Source organism: Oryctolagus cuniculus, chromosome 8, assembly GCF_051225735.1.
Source record: "Oryctolagus cuniculus isolate XC-2025 breed Fujian yellow rabbit chromosome 8, ASM5122573v1, whole genome shotgun sequence".
NCBI lineage: Eukaryota > Metazoa > Chordata > Mammalia > Lagomorpha > Leporidae > Oryctolagus > Oryctolagus cuniculus.
The window spans coordinates 82,186,072-82,210,663 of NC_142874.1; the positions used below are offsets into that span (position 1 = coordinate 82,186,072).

At 38.5% G+C, this 24,592-nt stretch overlaps 2 protein-coding genes across 11 annotated transcripts in view; one reads left to right on the forward strand and one right to left on the reverse strand.

Annotated features, from left to right (window-relative positions):
* Positions 1–24,592, forward strand: part of TIFA (TRAF interacting protein with forkhead associated domain) — a 122,304-nt gene that overhangs the window by 3,624 nt on the left and 94,088 nt on the right. For 3 of the 6 annotated variants that reach the window (XM_051820092.3, XM_008267475.5, XM_008267476.5), the window contains exon 2: positions 4,743–6,606. The exons of the other annotated variants lie outside the window; for them this stretch is intronic. In XM_051820092.3, coding sequence (XP_051676052.1) covers positions 4,764–5,321 — 558 coding nt within the window. In that variant the 5' untranslated portion in view covers positions 4,743–4,763 and the 3' untranslated portion in view covers positions 5,322–6,606. Of the gene's footprint in view, positions 1–4,742; positions 6,607–24,592 lie in introns of those variants that run through there. 6 annotated transcript variants of the gene reach the window in all.
* AP1AR (adaptor related protein complex 1 associated regulatory protein) overlaps positions 14,603–24,592 on the reverse strand; it is a 49,255-nt gene continuing 39,265 nt past the window's right edge. For 2 of the 5 annotated variants that reach the window (XM_002717088.6, XM_089302930.1), the window contains 6 exons: positions 24,244–24,340; positions 23,012–23,110; positions 21,135–21,193; positions 20,382–20,455; positions 19,124–19,252; positions 14,603–16,465 (listed from right to left, as the gene is read on the reverse strand). In XM_002717088.6, the coding sequence (XP_002717134.1) occupies positions 16,200–16,465; positions 19,124–19,252; positions 20,382–20,455; positions 21,135–21,193; positions 23,012–23,110; positions 24,244–24,340 (724 nt within the window). In that variant the 3' untranslated portion in view covers positions 14,603–16,199. The remainder of the gene's footprint in view (positions 16,466–19,123; positions 19,253–20,381; positions 20,456–21,134; positions 21,194–23,011; positions 23,111–24,243; positions 24,341–24,592) is intronic. The other 3 variants (XR_016212298.1, XM_002717089.6, XM_089302931.1) reach the window with 3 other exon arrangements.

The window sequence follows — 24,592 nt, forward strand, 5'->3', positions numbered from 1 at the left end:
TCAGTGATAAGGTTCCTTATAGTAGAGCTTGGCTTGGTATCTGTAGTGCCTTTAATTGGCAGACATCATGAGTGTTTTACAACTGTTTGATGTCAGCTATCAGAATTCACCGCTTTAATGATACCTGGTGGATTTTCAGCTCCATTTCGATCCATAAAAGTCAGAGGGCTTGCGGTTTTTGTAGAGGACAGATTTGCTCAGTGTTGCAGTGGGTACTTAGTGCAGGTGGTGTGGTTCAAGTCATCCTCCTGCCTGCTCCTGGCCCCAGGTTCCCTCCCCGGAGGTGACCGCTGTTACCCCGCTCCCAGCATTGCACTTCTGTTTCTTTGATCACTTAGGACTGGCATTTCAAAAAGCTGTTTTGAGAACTTTAACACCAATGATTTATCTTAAATCCACGAACTTATTATTTTACTTGTTCATTGGTTTCTGGCTTTTCTGTTGATGACTATGAAATGCAAGGGACTCAGGTCATTCAGTAGAGAGACGTTTTGGCTCAGGGGGTTAACAGATTGGCTACATTAGAGTGTGGTGACAAATGACCTCAAAAATAGCAATGACTGGCGGGGAAAAAATGTTGATTTCCTTGCTTGTATTGTGTGTCTTCTGTCTACCTGTGGCCCTTCCCTCTGGGACCGAGGCTGCACTATCTGGGGAACTGCTGATGTGGCAAGGATAAGAGGGAAGTGGCTACTTGGAAGAGAGAACTGTAGAGTGACTACTTAAAGCAGCGGCTTGGAGCTTCCACTCAGTCCTGTGTCTGTCCGTGTCACCATTCGTGTTGACATAGTTTTCAGTGGAGTGGACTGACAATGGAAAGCCGCATAACTGGTAAGGATAGGTTGGTTGAGTGATATGGTCTATCTCAGTGTCTGCCGCAAGGGGTCACTGTTGTGAACCTTGAGGTTCATCCAGCCCTGAAAGTTGGCTTACGCCAAGATGCTTAGACCCAGACTTATAACCCAGAAGGCCAGTTTTTCCTGTTATGGTGGATAATATATCTTCCCTGGTGCTAGTCATAAGAGCCCTATGTTGCATACTTTTCTTGGTGGTGGATTTGCTCAAGAGACTGGATTATAAGCTAATGGGTTATGTATAGCATATTAAAACAAAATTTAGGTGTTACCAAAAAAGGCTACTTTACATCTGGAATGTCATGGCTTTAAAATGTTTACTTACTCATAGTCAGTGATTTGAAATCAGAGCAACAGTGCAACAGAGAAGAGTGATCTTCCATTTGCTGATTCACTCCCAAGTACCCACAACAGCCAGGGCTGGGTGAGGCTGAAGCCAGGACACTGACATTATATCCAGGTCTGCCATGTGGGTGGCAGGGGCTAGAAGTGATTGAGCCATACTGTGGCTTCTAACCTGGTTATCCTTTTGGAACTATTGTCCAAAATCCAGGAATGAACTAGAATGATAGAAACATATCCAAGACAAAGTATACACTTTTATTATTTTGATTTGTTTCATTGCAAGTGTAATACCTGTTTATTATGGGAAATTTTAAAAATAAACAGGGAAACATACAGAGGAAAGTAGAAATTACCCAAGCATCACATCCTAACAGCAGGGTCTTTTCTTGTCACCTCCTAATTGCATCATCTCATGACTTACTCTTTTATGCTGTCTACCTCTTGAACAATGAGCTTTTATCATAATTAAAGTGTCTTCAAATGACAGTGTAGGATGGATTAGCCAGTAATACCATGGCGTGTTAATTCTTGCTGATGCTGGTTTCATAGTAATTTTTACCACCCTTGGCTCAAGCCTCTGAGTGTTCTCATCTTTTCTACTTATAATTGGACATCTGTTGCCTGGATGGAGATATTTTATGAATGTAACATTAAAATTGAAGATGTAGTTCCAAATCAGCTAAAAGGAAATCTTGCTTAGCTCTTGTTTGTTGAATAGTTGAATAGATCAAGAGTTTTATTGTTAACAAAATAGAAGAAAACGTTGTATCTTAAAAATAAATAGCGCAAAGGCTGGCACTGTGGCACAGTGGGTTAATCTTCCACCTGCAGCGCTGGCATCCCATATGGGCACTGCTTCTAGTTCTGGCTTCTCTTCTTCTCATCCAGCTCTCTGCTGTGGCCTGGGAAAGCAGTGGAAGATGGATAGATTGCTTGGGCCCCTGCACCAGCATGGGAGAGCCCGGAGGAGACTCCTGGCTCCTGGTTCAGATCGGCCCAACTCTGACGGTTGCAGCCGTTTGGGGAGTGAACCAGAGGATGGAAGACCTTTCTCTTTGTCTCTCCCTCTCACTGTCTGTAACTCTACTTGTCAATGAAATCTTTTATTTTTTAAAAAAGTAAATAGCACAGAAAGGGAAGGAAAAAATTCTGTTTTTCAATCTGCATAATTTTGACACCAACTTTTAATATAGATGGCCAACAAAAAATCATAAAACTACATATCAACTTCACATAAGGCTATTGTTCCAAAAACCCCAAATCATCATAAATGGACAGAAGTTATGTAAGAACTGCAGGGAGTAGAGATGAGTTTATCACCACACGAAAGGATGCTGTGAATCTGGTAGGGAATGAGGCGTACTTCAATGTATAGACATGGAGAAAAATCGCCTATAGGTGTTATTAATGGAAGAACGCGAAGTCCACAACTCAGTACCAGTATAGCATGTTTCTATTTGTGTAAGAAAAGGTTACTGTCTGTGGAGATTCCTCTGTGTGTGTGTTTGTGTGTGTGTCCGTGTGTACACATAGTTATACTACTATAAGGGTAAAAGCAACTTTTACAGTGGTTGATGATAAGAGAGGAAGACAAAGGGTAAGGTGGTGGAATCTTTTTTTTAAATTCTTTTTGTGTTTGAACTTTTAAATCAGGAGCCTGTAATTCTTTTTTTAAAAATCTGTTTTCAAATGGCAGTTCCATGTCAAAACACTTCACAGAAATCATAGTGACTAATTTTCCTCTTCTGTTAAGCCACTTGAAATACTTGGCTAATTGTGGAAGATAAATGTGAAGTGTGGGTGGGGGTGGGGGACTCTGAAGCCTTTGGGCCCTGGAGAGATATGGCAAACGGCAGTGGTGCTATTTATAGTTAATGTCAGTTTGACCCTCCGGTCGTTAGGAACTATTGACAAAAATAAGTAATTCCCGTAATGGTGAAGATGATGGTATTTAGAATTACTTCGTGGAGAGTTATTTATTTATTTTCATGTATGTCATGTCTAAATTTTAAAATTACAGAATAAAACAACCATTTAAAGCATTTGCCATTTTTCATGGTTTGCCTACTAGAAAACCAAGTGATAAAAGAAAGGATAACTGTTGCAGATATTTGTTTATAACTGTTAAATTTCTTTAACCATATTAAGTTCATAATACATTTAATTATAATACAATTAATAGGCTGTAGGTTTTCTTCATATGTAGGTCTTCTGAGTGTGTTCAAACCAAAGAGATTTTTCTTTTTTTTTTCTTTTTTTTTCTTTTTTTTTTACAGGCAGAGTGGATAGTGAGAGAGAGAGAGAGAAAGGTCTTCCTTTTGCTGTTGGTTCACCCTCCAATGGCTGCCGCGGCTGGCACCGCGCTGATCTGTACTCATCCTGGTCTCCCATGGGGTGCAGGGCCCAAGTACTTGGGCCATCCTCCACTGGAAGAGGGGCATCTGGGACAGAATCCGGTGCCCCAACTGGGACTAGAACCCGGTGTGCCGGCGCCGCAAGGCGGAGGATTAGCCTAGTGAGCCATGGCGCTGGCCTCAAAGAGATTTTTTTAATTTCCCGATTTTTCCATTTAAAATATAATTTTCAAGGCAGGCATTTGGTGTAGTGGTTAAGCTGCCTCTTGAGATACCCTCATTCCATACTGGAGTGCCTGGGTTCGAGTCCCAGCTCTGCTCACAGTTCCAGCTTCCTGCTACAGCGTTTGTCTGAAGTACTCAGGTCCCTGCTACTTACATGGGAGACTTGGACTGAGTTCTCTGTCACTGGCTTCAGCCTGGCCTAGCTCTGGCTGCCTTGGGCATTTGGGGAAGTGAACCAATTGGTGGGAGATCTGTCAGTCTCTGTATCTCTGCCTCTCCAATAAATAACATAAAACCTCTGAATCTGTTAAAAATAATAATATACAGCTGTACATTTTCTTTGGGCCTACATTACTTTATTTAAATGAGGAAGTGAAGTTTTTTTAAGCTTACCCCCAATCACCTTGCTGTCAATAACTGTTCTTTGTTATTTCTAGATTATGTCTAGGGTCTTGTACTCAAGGACTTGGTGTAAGAGTCCACATATTTATTAGTGAATTGGAAGTATTCTGTGTATTTTTTAAAAGATTTATTTATTTTATTTGAAAGGCAGAGTTACAGAGAGGCAAAGGCAGTGAGAGAGAAAGAGAGAGAGAGCGCGATCAATGTTCCATATACTGGTTCAGTCCTCAAATGGCTGCAACTGCTGGAACTGGGCCAATCTGAAGCCAGGAGCCAGGAGCTTTTTCTGGGTCTCCCATGCAGGTACAGGGGCCCAGGGACTTGGGCCATCCCTGCTTTCCCAGGCAACAGCAGAGAGCTGGATTGGAAGTGGAGCAGCTGGGATTCAAACTGGCTCCTATGTGGGATGCTGGTACTGTAGGCAGTGGCTTTGACTCTGTATTGTTTTGTTAATTTAAAGTCTAAGTAAATCCTCTACCAGAACCTTTCATCAAAATACTAAACGCTCTTCTGAGTGTGTGCAGTGTGGGTGAGAACTAACTTGGTGTGGTAATTCTTGCAGGCTGGGTTTCTGTTGCCTGTCATGTCCTCTTTTGAAGATGCTGACACAGAAGAGACGGTAACTTGTCTTCAGATGACTGTTTACCATCCTGCCCAGTTTCAAAGTGGAATATTTCAAGCAATAGACTTCAATAAAAGAGATAAACTGCCCTCCAGCGAAGTGGTAAAATTTGGCCGAAATTCCAAGGTCTGTCATTATACTTTTCAGGACAAACAGGCTTCCCGAGTTCAGTTTTCTCTGCAGCTGTTTAAGCAGTTCAACAGCTCAGTTCTCTCTTTTGAAATTAAAAATATGAGTCGGAAGACCAGTCTGATTGTGGACAGTCAGGAGCTAGGCTACCTAAACAAACTGGACCTGCCATACAAATGCATGGTCAGATTCAGCGAGTATCAGTTCCTGATGGAGAAGGAAGATGGAGAGGCATTGGATTCATTCGAGACTCAGTTTATTTTGTCTCCAAGACCACTTTTGCAAGAAAACATCTGGCCACCACACAAGCCCATCCCTGAGTATGGCATTTACTCATCCTGCTCCGCCCAAAGCACTTCTCCTACAGAAATGGATGAAGATGAGCTATAAACACAGAGGGCCTCAGAGGAGAGGCGGGAAGGGGGAAGAGCTCTGTAGACACCTGATGGACATTCAGCATAGTCTGTCAGTGTTGTGTATTATAGTCACCTGTTATGCTGTCACACTTACAATTTGGAATTATGAATTCGAAGTGTGTAATGTCTGTGAGTCATCAGCGTCATCACCTGTGCCATTCCCAATCTGTGAGAATTACTTTAGGTATACATCTGTGAGGGTTAATGTATTAAAAACATCCTTTGTGATGACATAGTTGTTCTCCAAATAAGATTCTATTATTGTCTTTTTGTGCTTGATTTTAGTCTTTTATCTGGTTGGTCACAACATTTCACAGCAGCCATTTGTCTTCAAGGTCAAGGTTCCAGAAAGGTTGGTGCTTGTTATTATGAGAATGGGTTCTAGAGTACTGCCTGTGCATCACTGTGCTTACATATGGAAGACTGATTTGAGAAAGCATAGTTTTCTGTGGTTCTCTAAGGATTACAGTGTTCATCCCTAAAATGAAAGTTTTCCTGCCTATGTTCAGCATCTAAATACATGTATACATTTTAAAGAAATACTGTTTTAGAATTATTTTCTCACCAAATCTGAAGTTTGATTTTTATGTAGTTGACAGTTTTTAAATTGCATAAATTCAAAATTTTAGTAGCATTCATGGATATAATCAAGTCAAATTTCATTGCCTAACCACTTCTTTGAAATTCTTTCTGGAGGGGAAAAACTGTTCTTAGGCCACTCTATGTAAGTAAATATATGTGAACATTTATAATGAATGCTTAAATATTTCTAAATTTTGGGCTTCAAAAAGAATTGTCTTTATTTAAGATTCTTATTCAGAATTCTTATATTTAAGATTCTTATTCATTTTAACTAAAAAGTGAAGGTCAAATAAATAAAACTGGTCACTCTTTGGTAGCTAAATTCTGAATAAAACTGGTCACTCTTTGGTAGCTAAATTCTGACATTGTGAAAAAGTCAGATTTCCCAAACCAGGCTGGCATTGTCAGGGTTTTTTGTTTTTGTTTTTTTTCTCTTCATACTATTTATTGAAGTCCTTTACTTAGTATAAGGTTAACTATATGATCATTAAGGGAACTGAAAATAGATGTTTGTAAAAATCAAAGAGTCAAAATGTGAGAGGGAGGAGGAGGAAGGGCTGGAGCATGGGCATGAGGGGGGTGGGGTGGGGGTGAGGGGGAAGTGTCACTGTGTTCCTGAATCTGTATATATGAAATACGTGAAACTTGTATAACTTAAATAAAATTTTAAAAAGAAACAACAGTTAAAAAGTGTAAATGAAATTTCTGGGGGTGGTGAGGGAAATAATTATATTTCCATAACAGCCTTTTCAAAGGTATTTTAAAAAACTTTCCAGCCTCTTAGCAAGTGAATGTTAACCTTTTCAAGCCTTCTGTTGATTAGACCATCGGTTGGTCAGTGCTGGGCTGTTTGTAGTATGTGACGTCCAGCACCTTGACCCCCGTTCCCCAGCCCTGGAGCTCTTCCAGTAGTTGAAGTACTTGTCCCTACACAAAATGGCCTGCATGACTATTTCAGTTCCCATGTCTAGTTTTTCTGCTTTCTCTCTGTGCTACGTGGAGCCATGTCCAGCACAAAGATGGCTAGCTGTCCATGTGCTAATCTTGGGAGTGTGTTCACCTTGCAGAAGGGAATTAAAGCTGCAAGTAGAATTAGGGTTACTGATCAGGTACCTTTTCAAACAGATTATCTTGGATTATCTGGGTGGGCCCAGTTAATTACAGGGTCCTTCAGAGTGGAAGAGAGGCAATACAAGAGGTCAGAATGATGCAGTGTGAGAGGAATTTGTTCTGCTCTTGCTGGCTTTGAGATGGCGGAAAGAGGCCATGATCCCAAGAATGGCAGCAGCCTCTTGAAGAGCTGGGATACCTGCACTGGCCATGCAGAAGCTAGGAAAGACAAAGAAACTTAGAATAAAAGAAACTTTGAATGAAATTCTGGGGACACTTGGATTTTACTCTAGTAAGACCTGTGACTTCTTACCTACAGAACTTTATAATGGTAAAATTGTGCTTTTTAAATGATTTATTTATTTGAGAGGTAGTTATAGACAGGGTGGGAGAGACAGAAAGGGCTTCCATCCACTGGTTCACTCCCCAAATGGCCGCAGTGGCTGGAGCTGGGCTGATCTGAAGCCAGGAACCTCTTCCAGGTCTCCCAGTTTACCACACAGTGCAGGGGTTCGAACCGGTGCCCATATGGGATGCAGGCACTGCAGGCAAGGGCTTAACCCACTAGACCACACCATTTGTGCTGTTTTAAGCTACCAACTTGTTACAGTAGCAGATAGGAAATATGCTGTCTTCATGGTTCTGTCAATCAGTTGCCTTTATTGTCCAGTTTTTTTTTTTTTTTTTTAAATTTTTGACAGGCAGAGTGGACAGTGAGAGAGACAGAGAGAGAAAGGTCTTCCTTTGCCGTTGGTTCACCCTCCAATGGCCGCCGCTGCAGCCGGCGCACCGTGCTGATCCGATGGCAGGAGCCAGGATCCAGGTGCTTTTCCTGGTCTCCCATGGGGTGCAGGGCCCAAGCACCTGGGCCATCCTCCACTGCACTCCCTGGCCATAGCAGAGAGCTGGCCTGGAAGAGGGGCAACCGGGACAGAATCCGGCGCCCCAACCGGGACTAGAACCTGGTGTGCCGGCGCCGCAAGGTGGAGGATTAGCCTATTGAGCCACGGCGCCAGCTTTATTGTCCAGTTTTTCTGTAGGGTTATAGCTTCCTCTCACGTGGATTTACAAACTCAGTGATTCAGCTTGTTAGAATTGTTTCCCACAGGCCGGCGCCTTGGCTCACTTGACTAATCCTCTGCCTACGGCACCAGCACCCTAGGTTCTAGTCCCGGTTGCTCCTCTTCCAGTCCAGCTCTCTGCTGTGGCCCGGAAGGGCAGTGGAGGATGGCCCAAGTGCTTGGGCCCCTGCACTCGCATGGGAGAGGAGGAAGCACCCGGCTCCTGGCTTCGGATCAGCGCAGCGCTGGTCATAGCAGCCATTAGAGGAGTGAACCAACGGAAGGAAGAGCTTTCTGTCTCTCACTGTCTATAACTCTACCTGTCAAAAAAAAAAAAAAAAAAGAATTGCTTCCCACAGATAGTACCTTGCAGACTGCTTGTAGGTATACTCGTACTTTCATGTGTATATACTGTCATATTTTAACCATTTTGTAGGACTTTTTCCACTTCTGTTTCTTGTGTTTGAGTCTGATAGAAGAGTTTCTAGATTATAAAGTTGTTTTTTTTTTGACAGACAGAGTTAGACAGTGAGACAGAGACAGAGGAAGGTCTTCCTTCTGTTGGTTCATCCCCCCAAGTGAATTTATATATCGATATTACTGAACCCATACAAATGTATTATTAGTACATAGCCCTAGGAAAACATCATGTTCATATAAAATAGCTGGTGATTTCTTTAAATGAACATCCTGGAAGTTTTTGTTCAACTTGGGAAATATATTTTTATTTTTTATCTATTTTTTTTTCCTTAAAAGATCAGTAAATGAGAGTTGGCTATTATATAACTTACCTTTGTTCTCCAAAGAACAGAAACACTTTTCATAGCCCAATTCCAGAGACAATAACAGGAGCAAGAGGGTACTAGGATTGTTTTGATGACCAAGTATGGACGCTCTACCACAACTACCCAAGCACAGAGCGGGTAGAGGAGTGCTGGAGCATCACAGAACCCCTGGAAGCAAAGAGCAGACTGCAGACAGGGTTCAGACACCTCCAGCTCTGCCCCTCCATGCATTCTGGCTGCATTTTCCATTGTTCTGAATTCTATGTGCTAGCTCACTGCACCCAAAAGAAACTGAGACCTTGGAATTCTAATTCCAAGGAAAGGTGGGCTTGGGTCATTCATTCACTCACCTCAGTCACGTAATGTGATGGTTGCTCTGGTCAGTGGTATCATAGATAGAAAATACATTTTGTCAAAATGGCTACACTAGAGTAGGAATGAGGGCAAACAAAATTGCTGTTTGATACTAGCTACCGTAGGTAAGTTGGGAAAACTTTAGTACATACCTTAAGGATGTATTTGTCCCAGGAAATTGATTTTTCTTGGGCTGTTTAAGTAGAGGAGTCTACTAGTCAATGTCAATGTTACAACCATTGGCAGTTTTTTTCCTAAATGTGCAACTTCATGATGTGATTGTGCTTTCCAGTGGTGAAATCTCATGTGCCAAATGATTACAGAGCCATTTTAGAGGAACTACGGTAATGCACTGATTGATTTATAAAAGCTTTACGATTTCTGACTAACATGAATGGCGTTTGTTCCAATGAAGGTAAGATGGAGATTACCTCAAAATATTCATGAAAAAACAAGACTTAAGAGATTTTGGTGCAAAATTTTATATCTCTGCAGAGTATTTTCATAGCATGTATTTTGATGAATTTTTTAAAGACTCAACAACATGTGTTCACTTAAGGTCTACTTGAATCTATGAGCAGGGCAGCACTGCCACCTGCATTGCGGGCATCCCATATGGGCAATGGTTCGAGAACCGGTTGCTCCACTTCTGATCCAGCTTTCTGCTATGGCCTGGGAAAGCAGTAGAAGATGGCCCGAGTCCTTGGGCCCCTGCACTCATGTGGGAGACCTGGAAGAAGCTCCTGGCTCCTGACCGGCACAGCTCCGTTTGGAGAGCCACCATTTGGAGAGCGAACCAGCAGATGGAAGATAACTTTCTACCTCTGCCTCTCTAATTCTGCCTTTCAAATAAATAAATAGCTCTCAAAATAATCTATGAAATATCTATGCCTTGTAAAAAGTTAGTCATCATCTTGCTAACAGGAGGGAACTGTTGTTAACAGTTTGTGTATATACGGTAGCAGCTTCTGTGTTACCTCATGACCCTTTTGTTTTCTTAGTTATCTGATATCCCTTATGTTAATTATCTATTTAAAAACAAATATGGTCATTCTTTTACTGAGTGGATTGTGGTGACTAAGAATGAGAGCTATGAAAATTGTAGTTGGAAGTGTGCCGGGGACACACTTCTGCTTCTGTGCTTGAATCCACCTGGGCCCCTACCACCCACATGGGAGACCTGGGTAGAGTTCCTGGCTCCTGGCTTCAGCCTTGCCCAGCCCTGGCTGTTGCAGATATTTGGGGAGTGAGCCATCAGATGGAAAAGATCAATCTCTTTGTTACTCTGCCTGTCAAATCTTAAAAAAAAAAAAAGTGTAGTCAGAGGGTGGGCATTTGCTGCATGGGTTAAGTTGCTGCTGTAGACCCTTATGTCCCTTACTGGAATGTATGGTTCAAGTCCTGGCTACACTGCTTCTGATTCACCTTCCTGCTAATGAGCACCGTGGGAGGTAGCAGGTGATGGCTCAAGTGCTTAGGTCCCTATCACCCATGTGGGAGACCTGGTTTGAGTTCTGGCCTTCTGGCTTCAGCCTGGCCCAGCCCTGGCTGTTGCAGGAATTTGAGCAGTGGACTCGCAGTTGAAAGATCTCTATCTGTATCTCTAAATATTTTTTTTAAAGATTTATTTATTTATTTGAAAGTCAGCATTACACAAAAGGAGAGGCAGAGAGAGGTCTTCCATCCACTGGTTCACTCCCCGGGTGGCTGCAACAGCTGGAGCTATACTGATCCAAAGCCAGGAGCCTCTTCAAGGTCTCCCATGTGGGTGCAGGGGCCCAAGCTCTTGGGCCATGTTCCATTGCCTTCCCAGGCCATAACAGAGAGCTGGACTGGAAGTGGAACAGCCGGGACTTGAACCAGCACCCATATGGGATGATGGCACTGCAGGCAGCAGCTTTACCCACTATGCCACAACACCAGCCCCCAAAATAAGTTATTTTTAAAAAAGAAGTGTAGTTGGAATTTCCTGGGATTGAGGATGAGTTTTCCCTGAATCTGGTGACTAATCACTCTGCTATTCATCCTACATGAAAATACTTAGCTGGCCTTCTACCTCTTAACCCATGATTAAGGCTGGTGAACAAAGAAAACAATGGATTCAGCTCTGTTGCTGGCTTCATTATTTTGTTGCTGATGGAAAGCCATCAAGTGACTGGGGATGAATTCATTTGGCTCTGTGTGATGGCATCAGTGCACCAAAAATCAAGACTGTGACATTTAAAAACAAAGCTTGGGGGCTGGCGCCGCAGCTCACTAGGCTAATCCTCTGCCTTGTGGCGCCGGCACACCGGGTTCTAGTCCCGGTCGGGGCGCCAGATTCTGTCCCGGTTGCCCCTCTTCCAGGCCAGCTCTCTGCTGTGGCCTGGGAGTGCAGTGGAGGATGGCCCAAGTCCTTGGGCCCTGCACCCCACGGGAGACCAGGATAAGTACCAGGCTCCTGCTATCGGATCAGCGCGGTGGCCATTGGAGGGTGAACCAACAGCAAAAGGAAGACCTTTCTCTCTCTCTCTCTCACTGTCCACTCTGCCTGTCAAAAAAAACAAAACAAAACAAAACAAAAACCAAACAAACAAAAAAACAAAGCTTGGGAGATTGAGTACAGTCACAATACGACGCAATGGAACTTTATTTTAGGTCAATGTTACCTTTTTATGGTATCACGTGTGGTATCTTAAAACAAGTTTCGATCCTCCAAAATTAAGGTAAGCATACTTTTTCTGACAGCTAAGCAGAAAGACCCCAAACTTCCATTCCTCAAAAATAGTATTCACCTAATTTCTTTACATAAGGATGGGCTCTGAATCATTCTACTTGGGTTCACCCTTTCTCATGTAATCTGAAACTAACTCAGATCCCTCTAATGAAAAACCATATTAAAATATTGCCCATCCCACAGGGTCTCTGCGAAGACCAACTTAGATAAAGTATGTAGTGTCCTTACCATAGCATGTTATTAAAATTAGCACTGAGCACAGTTAGGTTCTTATATCTGGTGGTCACATATAAAAGATTTCTCAACTACAGAGGACATTACTGTATCTGGGTGTCACCGTGTTACTGCCTTAGGAGACAAAAATCAGGTGCAGAAAATCAGTATTTCTTTATGGAATTCTCTTATGATCTCTTACTGTCATAATTAACCAGAGGTACCAAGTAAACGAAGATAGGAAAGCACTAGAATACATTTGACAGAAAACAATTTTAAGCATGTTCTTGAGAAATTTTGATTAAGACATCTTTATGTAGTTGAAGTAAAATTAAAACTACTCTCTGCTAGAAAAATATACCTGTAATTACTGGGGAAAAAAGCAGGCATAATTCTAAATTTCAGCATTTTGGAAGTTCTAGCTTCTTAAATAAGTACCCTCACATAATCCTAGGCAGCCCATTCCTCTGCTGACAGCAGAATTTTTCCATGAATTGTCCAAACTGGCTGTTCTTACTCTTCATTCCTGCGCTCTCTGCTTTCCATCCCTTCACTTGTGCCACAGACATCATACAGCTGTCTTCCTTTTACCAAACCTGCCTCATGCCTCTCCCTCACAAAGCATTTGACACTGCTGACCCCTCTTTACGGCTTCTCTGATACCACATTCTCTGGTTCTCTGCACTCTTCTTGTAACTGCTCTTCAGGCTATTTTTCTATCTCCAGCTTCTAAATGTCAGTATTTATTCTCTGCCTCTGAGTTCCCCAAGGTGAACTCAGTATAATGACTTCAAACACAACTGAACTCCCAATGATTCCCAAACTTGTACCCAGACCTCTTCCTCAAGCTACATACACTCCAGCACCTGTTTCAGCTCTTCATTCAATCTCTCACAAGCACCTTAAATTTACCTTTCCAACCAGCACTCTTCATTTCACCCACTTTCCCAAGCCTGTTTCTCCCATTACATTTAGGAAGTCAAATCAGAACGAAGAAATTACTTTCAAGCAGCTGCTACACTGGCTGTAACATTTCCATGGATCTGGCCAGTAGGGAGACCAGTACAAACAAGATTTAGACCCTCCATTACTCACAGATATAAAAGCAACATCATCATGGAGTTAGTTTGGGTCCTTAGGGATGTCCCTAAGGTGACACTGAACCAAGGGGCCTGATGACAGACAATGTAAGCATGGGGTAGCTATTACTGAGGGGCCAACTGCGACCTACAGTCAAGCAGTTTTGGAGCCTGCACTGTACCTGAGCGAGGGCAAGGTGAAGAGTCTGTGACTCACTGGAAGCAGCGAGTTAGCTAAGGAGCTGCCTCACAGCAGCCTTATTCAAGAAAGGGAGGCAGACCCTTTGACAGCCCCTTCAAGACTTTAGGGGGGGCTGGTGTTGTGGCGTAGCAGGTAAGCTGCCACCTGTGATGCTGGCATCCCACATGGGTACTGATTTTAGTCCTCGTTGCTCCACTTTCCATCCAGCTCCTTGCTAATGTGCCTGGGAAGGCAGTGTAGAATGGCCCAAGGGCTTGGACCCCTTCACCCACGTGAAGAAGCTCCTGGCTCTTGGCTTCAGTCTGGGCCAGCCCTGGTTGTTGAGGCCATTTGGGCAATGAACTAGCAGATGGGAGATCTCTCTCTCTGTCTCTCCTTCTCTTTCCAACTCGGCCTTACAAATAAATAAAATAAATCTTAAAAAAAGGGGTTACTTATCTTCCCGTGTTCTATGACTGTATATTTCCTAACTGTGGTCTGTAATTTCTTTGTATAATGGTTATTACTATCTCTTTCACCAGAATGGTAAGTAAAGGATCAGGGAACTTATGTATCTTTTTTACTGCCATGTCTCTAACACCCTAACAGACCCAGTAGATTCTCCAACTGTTGCCTAATATGTGACTTCTAATTTTTTTTTAAGAAACATAAAAAAATTACTATTCTTTTTCTTAGCAGTTAAAACATTTTCAAGTTTAGTTCTATCTTCTTTTCATAATTTACTCCTTTGTGTCTAATCATATTGAGTTTAATAATCATAATTCATGGGGCCAGCGCTGTGGCACAGTGGGTTGATGCCCTGGCCTGAAGTGCCGGCATCCCATATGGATGCCAGTTCTAGTCCCGGCTGCTCCTCTTCCGATCCAGCTCTCTGATATGGCCTGGGAAAGCACTAGAAGATGGCCCAAGACCTTGGGCCCCTGCACCCACGTGGGAGACCCGGAAGAAGCTCCTGGCTTCCTGGCTTAGGATCGGCACACTCTGGCCGTTGCGGCCATCTGGGGAGTGAACCAGTGGATGGAAGACCTCTCTCTCTGTCTCTACCTCTCTCTGTAACTCTTTCAAGTAAATAAAATAAATCTTTTTTTTTTTTTAAATCATAATTCAGAAGTCATATTTGCATGTTTACATAGTAAAACCAATAATCAAATAATTTATTATCTTTAAATGTAAAAATGTGTTTATTCACAATCCTTGAGAAGTTACCATTCCTTCAAAAAATTCTTTATGAACAAAAAGCCAAGAAAAGTTACAATAGTAGCTTATGCCAAACCAAAAATACACATCTGATGTATACAAACTTTAAAAAGCATTAACACAGGCAATGTAAATATAGATTACCTTTAAAATATTTCCAATGACATAGCTACAACTTAAATTATGAGAGACATAAATAACAGCATTAGTTAATATATATTTACATATTAAAATGTCATTTCTATGAGATAGAAAAGGACATAAAACTACAGATGTCATTGCCTAGCAGTTCAAATATTGAAAGGGCCACATGATTTTTTTTTTTTTAAGTACACCAAGAACTTGAAGTTACTATTTATATCTGGACCTTCCTATATTTTTTGGAACGTGCAGTCACTGTTGCAAGAAAAAGAAAAGAAAAACACACTAAAGGAAAATCAAACAACAATTTGTTTATTACTAAAACCATACTCAATCCTCAGCAAAATCAAGGAAAGCAATTAGAGTGTGTTTTATATTCCTGGCTTTTTATATTGATGCATACAATTTGGGGTAAAGAAGATGTAATTGTCTATCACAAAATGCAGGTATATATATTGAGAAACTTAGTTACATCCCATCAAAGCACCTTGTACTACAAGGCAAGGAAACTATAATGAAATCAATGAAGACTTTCATACCAAAAAAGATTTTATGTATTCTAAAATACCCGTATTACTCTTTTAGGTGTTTCTTTCTTAAATCATGCAGAGAATATGTTCTGTGTAAAATCTTTCTAAGATCATTTATTGGAAATATAGAATTTAAAAAAATAGCAACACCTAAAAACTTAATATAGCAATTCAAAGTCAATATAATGGCACATAAAATGAAGTGAAAAACCTAAATATATACTTTTTCTTAAATAGTATTGTTGATTATATCCAACTTGAAATGTCCAAACTCTGAAAGCTTATTTTTTTCATATTATCCTTTCTTCAGATGTAATCAATGTTATCATACTAGGATATATAAGTATAGAAAGAAACTGCTACTCAGCATTTCCTAGAGTCATCTACTCAAATTAATTGTGCTTACTATTAGACAATAAAACTCAAAGTAGTCACAGAAATAAATAACACTAGAAAAGGGAACACTATTTTCAATTTGTCCCTCCTCATGCTCCCTTCACACCTGCTGAGAATTCACAAAAAAAGGCCTTAATATTTTCACAGATAATGCAGTAGGCTTAAAGCATTCAAAATAAAATGTTTTGAAAAGTGAAAATCTCCAAAAGAAACAATGCTATAAAGAAAAGAGCTAAAATAATGTAATTGGTAACATGACAGAACCAATAAATTGGTCTGGAAAAGCAGAAGGCAGATGATGAAATTGCACTTAATTCTGAAGCAAGTCAGATCTATCCTATCATTCCTACTGCTTTCTAACAAAATAAGCATTTACAACATGGTTTTTCCCTTCCCTTACAAAAAGGCTCAGCACAACCATTTATACATTCTAGTTGGTTTTTAACATTTGGTCATAACTGATAAACAAGGTCACACAATTTTACCCTATCGAGTCTGCTGATCTGTATCATACTGCTGCATGGCAGAATCAGACAGTTCTAATACAGGATTTACAAACCCAGAATACTCAGAATTGCCATTATCATCCATTTCCGCACTAACAAAATCATTCTCCCACTCCAGCCCATTGGAATCATCAGAGGCTGATGTCGGATTACTTCCAGTCTTCTTGCTGCTGCACTTCAGTGCTGCCCGGAGAATGTCTTCCTCTGTTTTGGAACGTTCTCTCATGGGAAGCATTCTAGTCATCCCTAGGATTGGAACACAGATTTCAGAATTCTAGATGTAGATAAACAGCTACATTAAAAGACTTCCCAGTTCAACCATATTGATTTTATATAACTATCAGACTTGCTTTGTAAATTAACTTAAAAAGCTAGTCCTCTGTGGGCCTTATTAAGGGACATTGTTGGGGGTGTAATCCCAAAATATGCCTTTGATAAAAATATTAATATTTACCAAAGAGCATTTTTGATGCCACACTGATTATTTAATAAGGCAAAACTTCTGAAGAGTCACAAATAAAACAGAATAAATGGAGGATTTCAACTTATGTGGCCAAAGTGTGTTGGCCAAAGTCCTTTCCAATTATGATAATTTCATTTCCCAAGAATGACAATCATTCCAATGATAATAACAACACACACTTTTTCAATGCTAAGTTCCAGTTAGTGCTGTATGCACTTCATAGATACTGAATGATTTAATCCTCAACAACTCTATGAAATAAGTACTATCATTATCCCCATTTTATAGTTGAGGAAATGGGACTGAAGGATAAGCAATTTGCATAAGGTCACACAGTTACAAGTGGTAAATCAAGAATTCTGATGGACTCAGGCTAGTTCCAAATTCGGTGTTCTTAGACTTTTTGTACAATAAGGGAGTAGAGATGTTTTAAGGGGAAACTGTATTAGTTTTAAGTCTGAATAGAAAGAAATTGGTTGGTAAAGTGAAAATGTTAAAAATCTTAGAAGAAAAAAATGTCATTTTATTAGCAGAAGGAAGAGAGGACAGAAATGAAATCTGAGTTTCTGGAATCAACACTGGTAACAATTAAAATCTAGGATTGGCAGATATGATGAGAGAATAACCAACACAGACAATGATTTTATTTTTGTTCTTAAAACATTAGATCCTATAGTAATAAAAGAACAATTATGTCTATATCACTGTTATCTATGACACCTGAAAAATCACAAAAACATAAGCCAGTATAGCAAGCTATTTCTATAGACAAAACAAAATATGCACCAGATGCTAATGTAATTTGTGAATTTATTTCTGTGGATTTATATATATCAACCTAGAAGTATGTTTTTAGTGAGCTCTGTCCTCTGCCTAGTCCAATTTAATAATTCCATTAATAACTTCAATAAAAACCTAGAAAGTCACTTTATCTACACATTTGATTAACATATAATGTGGAGAATAGAATCAGTAATTAAACGACCTGAAAGGAGAAGGGTCAAATTTAACAAGATGTTAAAACCAGAATGAATTTTTTTAAGAAAATCATGATTAGATAACGTATGCCAAGATAAAAAATTCCAAAGATGAGAAATAAAATGGTAAGCACTAAATAAATAAATAAATAAATAAAGCTTGATGATTGGGATCCAAATATGCAATAACTAATACAGGATTGGGAAAATGGTGTTTAGCTGAGAATACTTAAAGTTAATGCAGACTTTGATAAAGTTATCCAGGTTCCCAATGTATCTGTCTATTTATCTATCTGATAAAACAATGGTTTGAATAGAGAGTATCTAAGGTTCACTTAATCTCAAAATTCTATGAAGTGTTTAATACTTATTTTTTTCCTAAAGTCCCATATTTTATAATCCAGTCTTCCTTTCTGGACTGCTTATTAAAAATATGAAAATTGGGGTCTTATTCAGTGAACTATATTTTAAAAAGACAACATTTTTGGCTACAATTTTGAATATTTGACACATACCACACCCTTGCTACATAAACACCTGCTATCTTATATATCTTTTATTTAATCCTCACAACATTTATCCATTCATTTGCTCATTTATTAACTGCCTACATGTGCCAGGGATATTCAGACTCCAAATACATGACAGTGAAATCTTATCTATTAAAGTAGGTTCATTATTCCCTTTTAATGATGAACAAATTATAGTTTAAAACAAGTAAATACTTTAAAATGCTGCCACTAGGAATATGTATAGCTAAAATTTCAAATCCATATCTGAGGTATAGCTTTTGTTTTACAAAAATGACTAAGAAGCAGTGTTTAGCTTATCAGTTAAGATACTGGTGAAAAAACTGGTGTCCCACATCAGAGTACCCAGTTGGAAACCTGGTTCCTGACCCCAGCTTCCTGCCAATGCAGATCCCAAGAGGCAATGGTGATCATTCAAGTTATGGGTTCTTGCCACCCATATGGAAGACTGAGATTATGTTTCTGGCTTCCGGCTTTTGCCCCAAGCCAGCCTCTGCTTTTAGGAGTTTTGGGGGAATAAACCAGTGGATAGGAGCTTACTCTTTCTTTCTCTCTCTGTGCCTCTCAGATAAAAATTTAAATTAAAAAAAAAAGCACCTAACAAATAAAATTGTCAATTTATAATAAACCAAGTTAACTAGTTTTTGGCTTTAGATTACTCACAAGGGGACAATAATCCTTTATGGGCTGGATTACAAAAATTTTAAGAAATTAACATTTATTTTCTAAATCTCAAGAAACATTAAAAATTAAGTATTTCCTAAACAATTAGTCACCACAAGATGATCACTAATACAAAACAGTACAGAAAATTTTTATACTGATTTTTCAAGGCCTTGCATTCATTTCTGTTTAAATAAACTAACAGGGCAGGAGATTTATATAAATCAACATGAATTGGATCTTTAAGATAAAACTGTGAATTATATAATACCTTCTTCATCTTCCCACTCTAGGTCTAAGGATGTGCTGTCATCATTTCCACTAGTTGATTTAGTTTTGGTCATTAAATCACAACTGCTTTCTGTATTTGGTGTAAGAACTGTGGCATCAGACGAGAGTCCTAGAAAACACACCAAACACAATTAAATGTCATCTGTACATTTGACCACAATAGTCATTTTATTTTACAACAACTATCTCTCTAAATATAAGTATTCCTTTTAACTTAAGAAACAATAATTGAAATAATTACATTGCTAAGTTTCCGTTAGGAACAGTTGTATAAAGGGTTTCTGTCACCCAAACATAACATACAAATATAAGTGAATTATAAACTTTTTACATAATTAATTTTAGATAATGTTTCAACACTCAATTACAAAGGGGGCTTAAAAATGACAAAACCCATGAAAGGCAGGCTATATATTTTTTTAAATATAATTTTTAATTAAAATCTTTAAATCCGTATTTTCTTTCTTTTTTTTTTTTTTTGACAGGCAGAGTTAGACAGTGAGAAAGAGAGACAGAGAGAAAAGTCTTCCTTTGCCGTTGGTTCACCCCGCAATGGCCGCTGCGGCTGGCGCACCGCGCTGATCCGAAGCCAGGAGCAAGGTGCTTCTCCTGGTCCCCCATGCGAGTGCAGGGCCCAAGGATTTGGGCCATCCTCCACTCCCTTCCCGGGCCACAGCAGAGAGCTGGACGGGAAGAGGAGCAACCAGGACAGAATCCGGCGCCCTGACCAGGACTAGAACCCGGGGTGTTGGTGCCGCAGGTGGAGGATTAGCTATTGAGCTGCGGCGCTGACCTAAATCCGTATTTTCAAAAGGAGCTGCAGTTGTTTCCCCTACTGGGCAGCACTGCAGTTTTAATTTTTGAAACTTGAATAAACATATAAATCTTAGAAATCAAGTTGTAACAAGAAAAATAAGTACACTTTTGTACTATTTCTCACCCTTCTTTTCTTTCTGGGGGAATGGGAGGGGTGAGAACAGCATAGAAATGGAAAAAAGAGTACTTGACTCCTTATATGGATCGACAGAGAGAGCCTGAGATTTTTCTCTGCTCCAACTCCTTTTTAAATAGGAAAGATGATACTGTATAAAGAATGACTAGTTAATTCACCTATCTGGGCAATATAGGTGAAAGGCCACAAAGTTCTATAGAAAAGGAATCAGGATTTTCAATGATGTGTTTTTACTGTGGCATTAAAGTAAACTTAAAATACACAGAACATATTTTAAAAGACTTACTACTACTTCGAAAAACTTCATACTGTGACTTTATATTTCTCAAACAAGATTCAAAGTCATCTTCTGGTCCTGAACTGCAATAAAAGTGAATTTATATGTATATATATATTTTTTTCCATAGAAGATGCAAAGTAGAGGCAACAGAACAAATAGTTAAGTTAGTGACAGTATTCTAGTTTAAAGGCCTATCTCACACATTCATAACTGCTGTATAATTAGAATAACCTAACAAAAATATGTCTTAGTTTTCTTAATGCTAGAATGAAACCGAAAAAAATTAAGTGCAATCTGTAAAATTTAGCCATAAGTTCAACCTGACTATATGATAATGAATAAGATTCACTGAATGATACTAGTGGGATACTAGTGGAAATGTGACAATGAGATGTTTCTTCCAAAACACAATCAAAAATCAACTTTATTAGAAGAAAAGAGAGGGTCTAAGGAAAACACATATAACTCAGATATACACAGCTGACCTGAAGGCATCCAGCTATTGCATCACCTTGTATATGGAAGATGTGATCACTCTTAAAAAATGCCGTGCAGTTAATTTAAATAAATGATCATCTTCCAACTTAAGGAAAATAAATGCTGTCAGAATTCTTCTAAGACAATATCTTTGAGAAGCAATAACTTTTAGGAAACACATAAACATGAACATGTACATAAATATCCTGAAGTGAACTGCAAATCTCTTTGGAAATAAAACTTTCTACTATAAAGGGATGAAGAAACAGTTTCAATATTTACCTTTGATATTCTCCATTGTTGGAAGGATGACATCGCTGTGCAACTCTCTGCCTTTCTTGCTTTGGAAACAAAATGAAATCCAAATCACTCTGTTGTGTAATTGTATTTTTAAAAATCAGTCATGTAGCACTAAAATATTTTTCCTGGTTTCTAAAAACACACCTTTAAAATTATTCTGTAAAGTCATTTTTCTTAAATTCACCATTATTCACTTCCATATCCTCTTATTTATGGGCAGAATTGTTCTCATTTAATCAGTATATAATATGCTAAGCACTTAGAAGATTTGTAATTTTTAAAAAAAAAAACTTTTAAAACATATGTTTGCCGGTGTTCTCAATATCTCCTGAGTACTCCTAAGTACTTCATAATAAGTGGAGATATGAGGGACAGGAAAGGAATAATTAACACTGTACATTAGGTTCTAATCTGGGTAAAAATAAGTAGCATTAAAACAAAGGATTTATAAGACTTGGATGAACTGACTCAAAAATAGTAAAAGCAATTATTATTCAGGATTTAAATAGGGTTTAGATGACCTGTCAGAATTACATTCAGACAGTTGGGAGCTATGTATCCCTGGCATGGCGTTTGCTGTTTGTTTTTTATCTATAAATTATAGATGGCTACATTATTGCCCTAGAAAACTCAGAGTGATGAAAATCAAGTGAATTGGTATATATCTGTGAATGTTTGTGTGTCACTGAGTAGACTGTATAGATTTTGTATCCCTATATCATTCAGATAAGGAAAAATGGAGAGAACCCTGGAAATCAACCCAATGAATGCTGCAAATGGAATCCTTTTAGTTTTTATAAGGCAAGTGGTAGAAAACCCAAGCACCTGTATTAAAAGCAGTACATTAATTTCTTAGAAAGTGACAATTTATATTTTTCTATTTAAGAATTTGCTAAAAAAAAAAAAAGCCACTCCCTCCCATATAATTTATCAGCTGAAACATGAGAGAGAATACAATTCACATAAAAATCACATACTAACATGATAAACAGTTTTCAGTTTCTCTGGTTTTATTACCTGACATATTCTTTGTACTACGTCAGTTAACACTATGGTAAGGAATGGGCAGAATATGGAGGAAGATACCAAGTAATACTCTGCTGTGCCATTTATTAGCTGAATGATCTCAAGCAAATGACTTACTCTACCTGGCCCTCAGTTTCCTCATTGGTAACACGGGGATTAAAACACCACCTATCTCCGAAGGTGGCTGTGAGGATTAAATAGGCACAACATTTAAATGACTTAGAACAGTTCCTGACACTTAGCTAGAGCTCCACAAAGGTCTGCTATTCATGCTGTTAGACAGTATGGCGAGAAATGGTACATCTGCAGCCTTTTCTGGTAAAATACCAAAGATTTCTCAAGATCTAAACTCCCAGTCTCCCAAGGATGCAAGGATAAAGATGAGATGTAAACAACACCCCAGTGAGACAAAATCACACAGCTTGTCTGATTCTAGAAAGCATAAGAAATCCTAGCAGTTCTAGGAACTGTTTAGAAAAAAGAAAATGCTTTGGAAATTAACTACTTTGCTAGCTTTGCCATGTTTTACCTCTAAGAGCATGTTTATTTTAAGAATACTGAATAATTTTTGAGCACTAATATCACATGTAAGATAAGCAGGAATTAGCTGCTGCTAAACAGCGTTCAATTCAAACATATAAATTTGATGTTAGTTCTAGTCATTAAGGATTGATCAATTTGCTTTTTAAATTCCCAAGAATATATATGCATAGATACATTTATTGTTAAACAAGAAGCTTGAATCTACAGGGGGAAAAAGGTCCAACTAAGATTTGTCAGAGAAAATAAGGAGAAAAGTAACCCTAATATATGTTGGGGTCTTTTCCCCTCACCTCCAAGAGCTTTCGCTGCTTTGCTGCCCTGGCTGCTTCACGCTGTGCAGCGTATAAAGCTTCTTCTTCTAGTCTTAACTTCTCCTCTTGTAAGGCTAACTGTATATGAACAAAACGATAAGGATTAACAAAATCAGAACCTGTCTAACTGCTCTAAAAAGCAAATGCTTCTCTAATTTGTAAAATAAAAAATAAATCACTGAAAAAATGATTTCTATGAGGCATTAACAGAATTGAAATTTTTGTGATTGTTCATTTCAATTCCTCCCTTTATAAAATAACTCAAACGATATGAAACACATTACAGAATTCTTTGAAGTTGAATTTTGAAGCAAAAACATCGAATTTCATTAAATATAGAACTGTTTCTTTCTAGATTAGAATATGCAGTAGTCTTCATTTTCAACAATCATTTTAACACTTAACTAGTTTAACTGTTTTGGCTCTTTTAAGTCAAAGATCTTTAAAATTAAGACCAATCATACCACTGTCTACCAAGTGTACTACACTTTCTAATTCATGGCTCTCATCTAATTAAAATTGATATACATGCCTCCTTAATGTTATTATTATGAAACTGTTAAAAAATTATGAGTTCTTTCAACTTTGAGCTTTTACTGTTCATAAAAGCATACCTACTGCTTTAATGATATGTCAAAGCTAAGGTAAAAGTCAAATTTCAACGCAATTTTTTTCTTTTGACTAATATTAATACCTTTGTGTAGCTAAGTTAATGCTTTTGAAATTACTAATTGGTACCAAGTAAATTTTTAAAATATAATGAAATATGACCAATTCCATTTAGTTAGTGAAAATACTATAATTGTAGGCCATTTTCGTAAGTATATTAAATACTATTATGACTGCTAGAAGTACTTGGTTCACTGAAAACAAATAAAAAGATAAAAAAAAAACACAGTGTGAAAGAATATTTTTAAGTTTGTTTTAAACATGAAGGTACACATTCTTGCTAGCATTCCCATCTGTGAATTAAGAAATTACTTTTAAAAGAATATAGTATATTCAGTTTTTGGCATCACAGAATTTCTGACAAGTTAAATCAAACTAAAAAGAAATTGCAATTGGCTGGAATAATTATTTAAATCATTTTATCTGTATATAACTAAATATAGATCCAATGCCTGTATGTAATATATTATCTAATGACAATTCTCCCCAATAAGTGAGGCTTTATGATAACATATATATAAGCAACATAGAAGACTATTTACCTCTTTTTGAATTTTCTTATCAATGTCTTTCTGTTTTTCAGCAATAGAATCATAATGTCTTTCTCTTAGGTCAACAATTTCTTCCTCAGTAAGAGGTCTACAGAAAAGGGGGGTATAGGAAGAAAGAAAAAAATAAAAAATGGCGAGTTTGATAAAACACAAAGTCAATGAAATTCTGAAATTTTGCTATTGTAAGTGTATAAAAGCAATTAGACATGACAACTTCAATTGTAAAGGGTAAAAAGCATATATTCTAATACTTGTTCTGGTATAAAAGTTGAGCAAGGCCATGTATCACATTATTTATTTATTTATACAGTATAATTATCTTTAAGACACTTACCTTTGT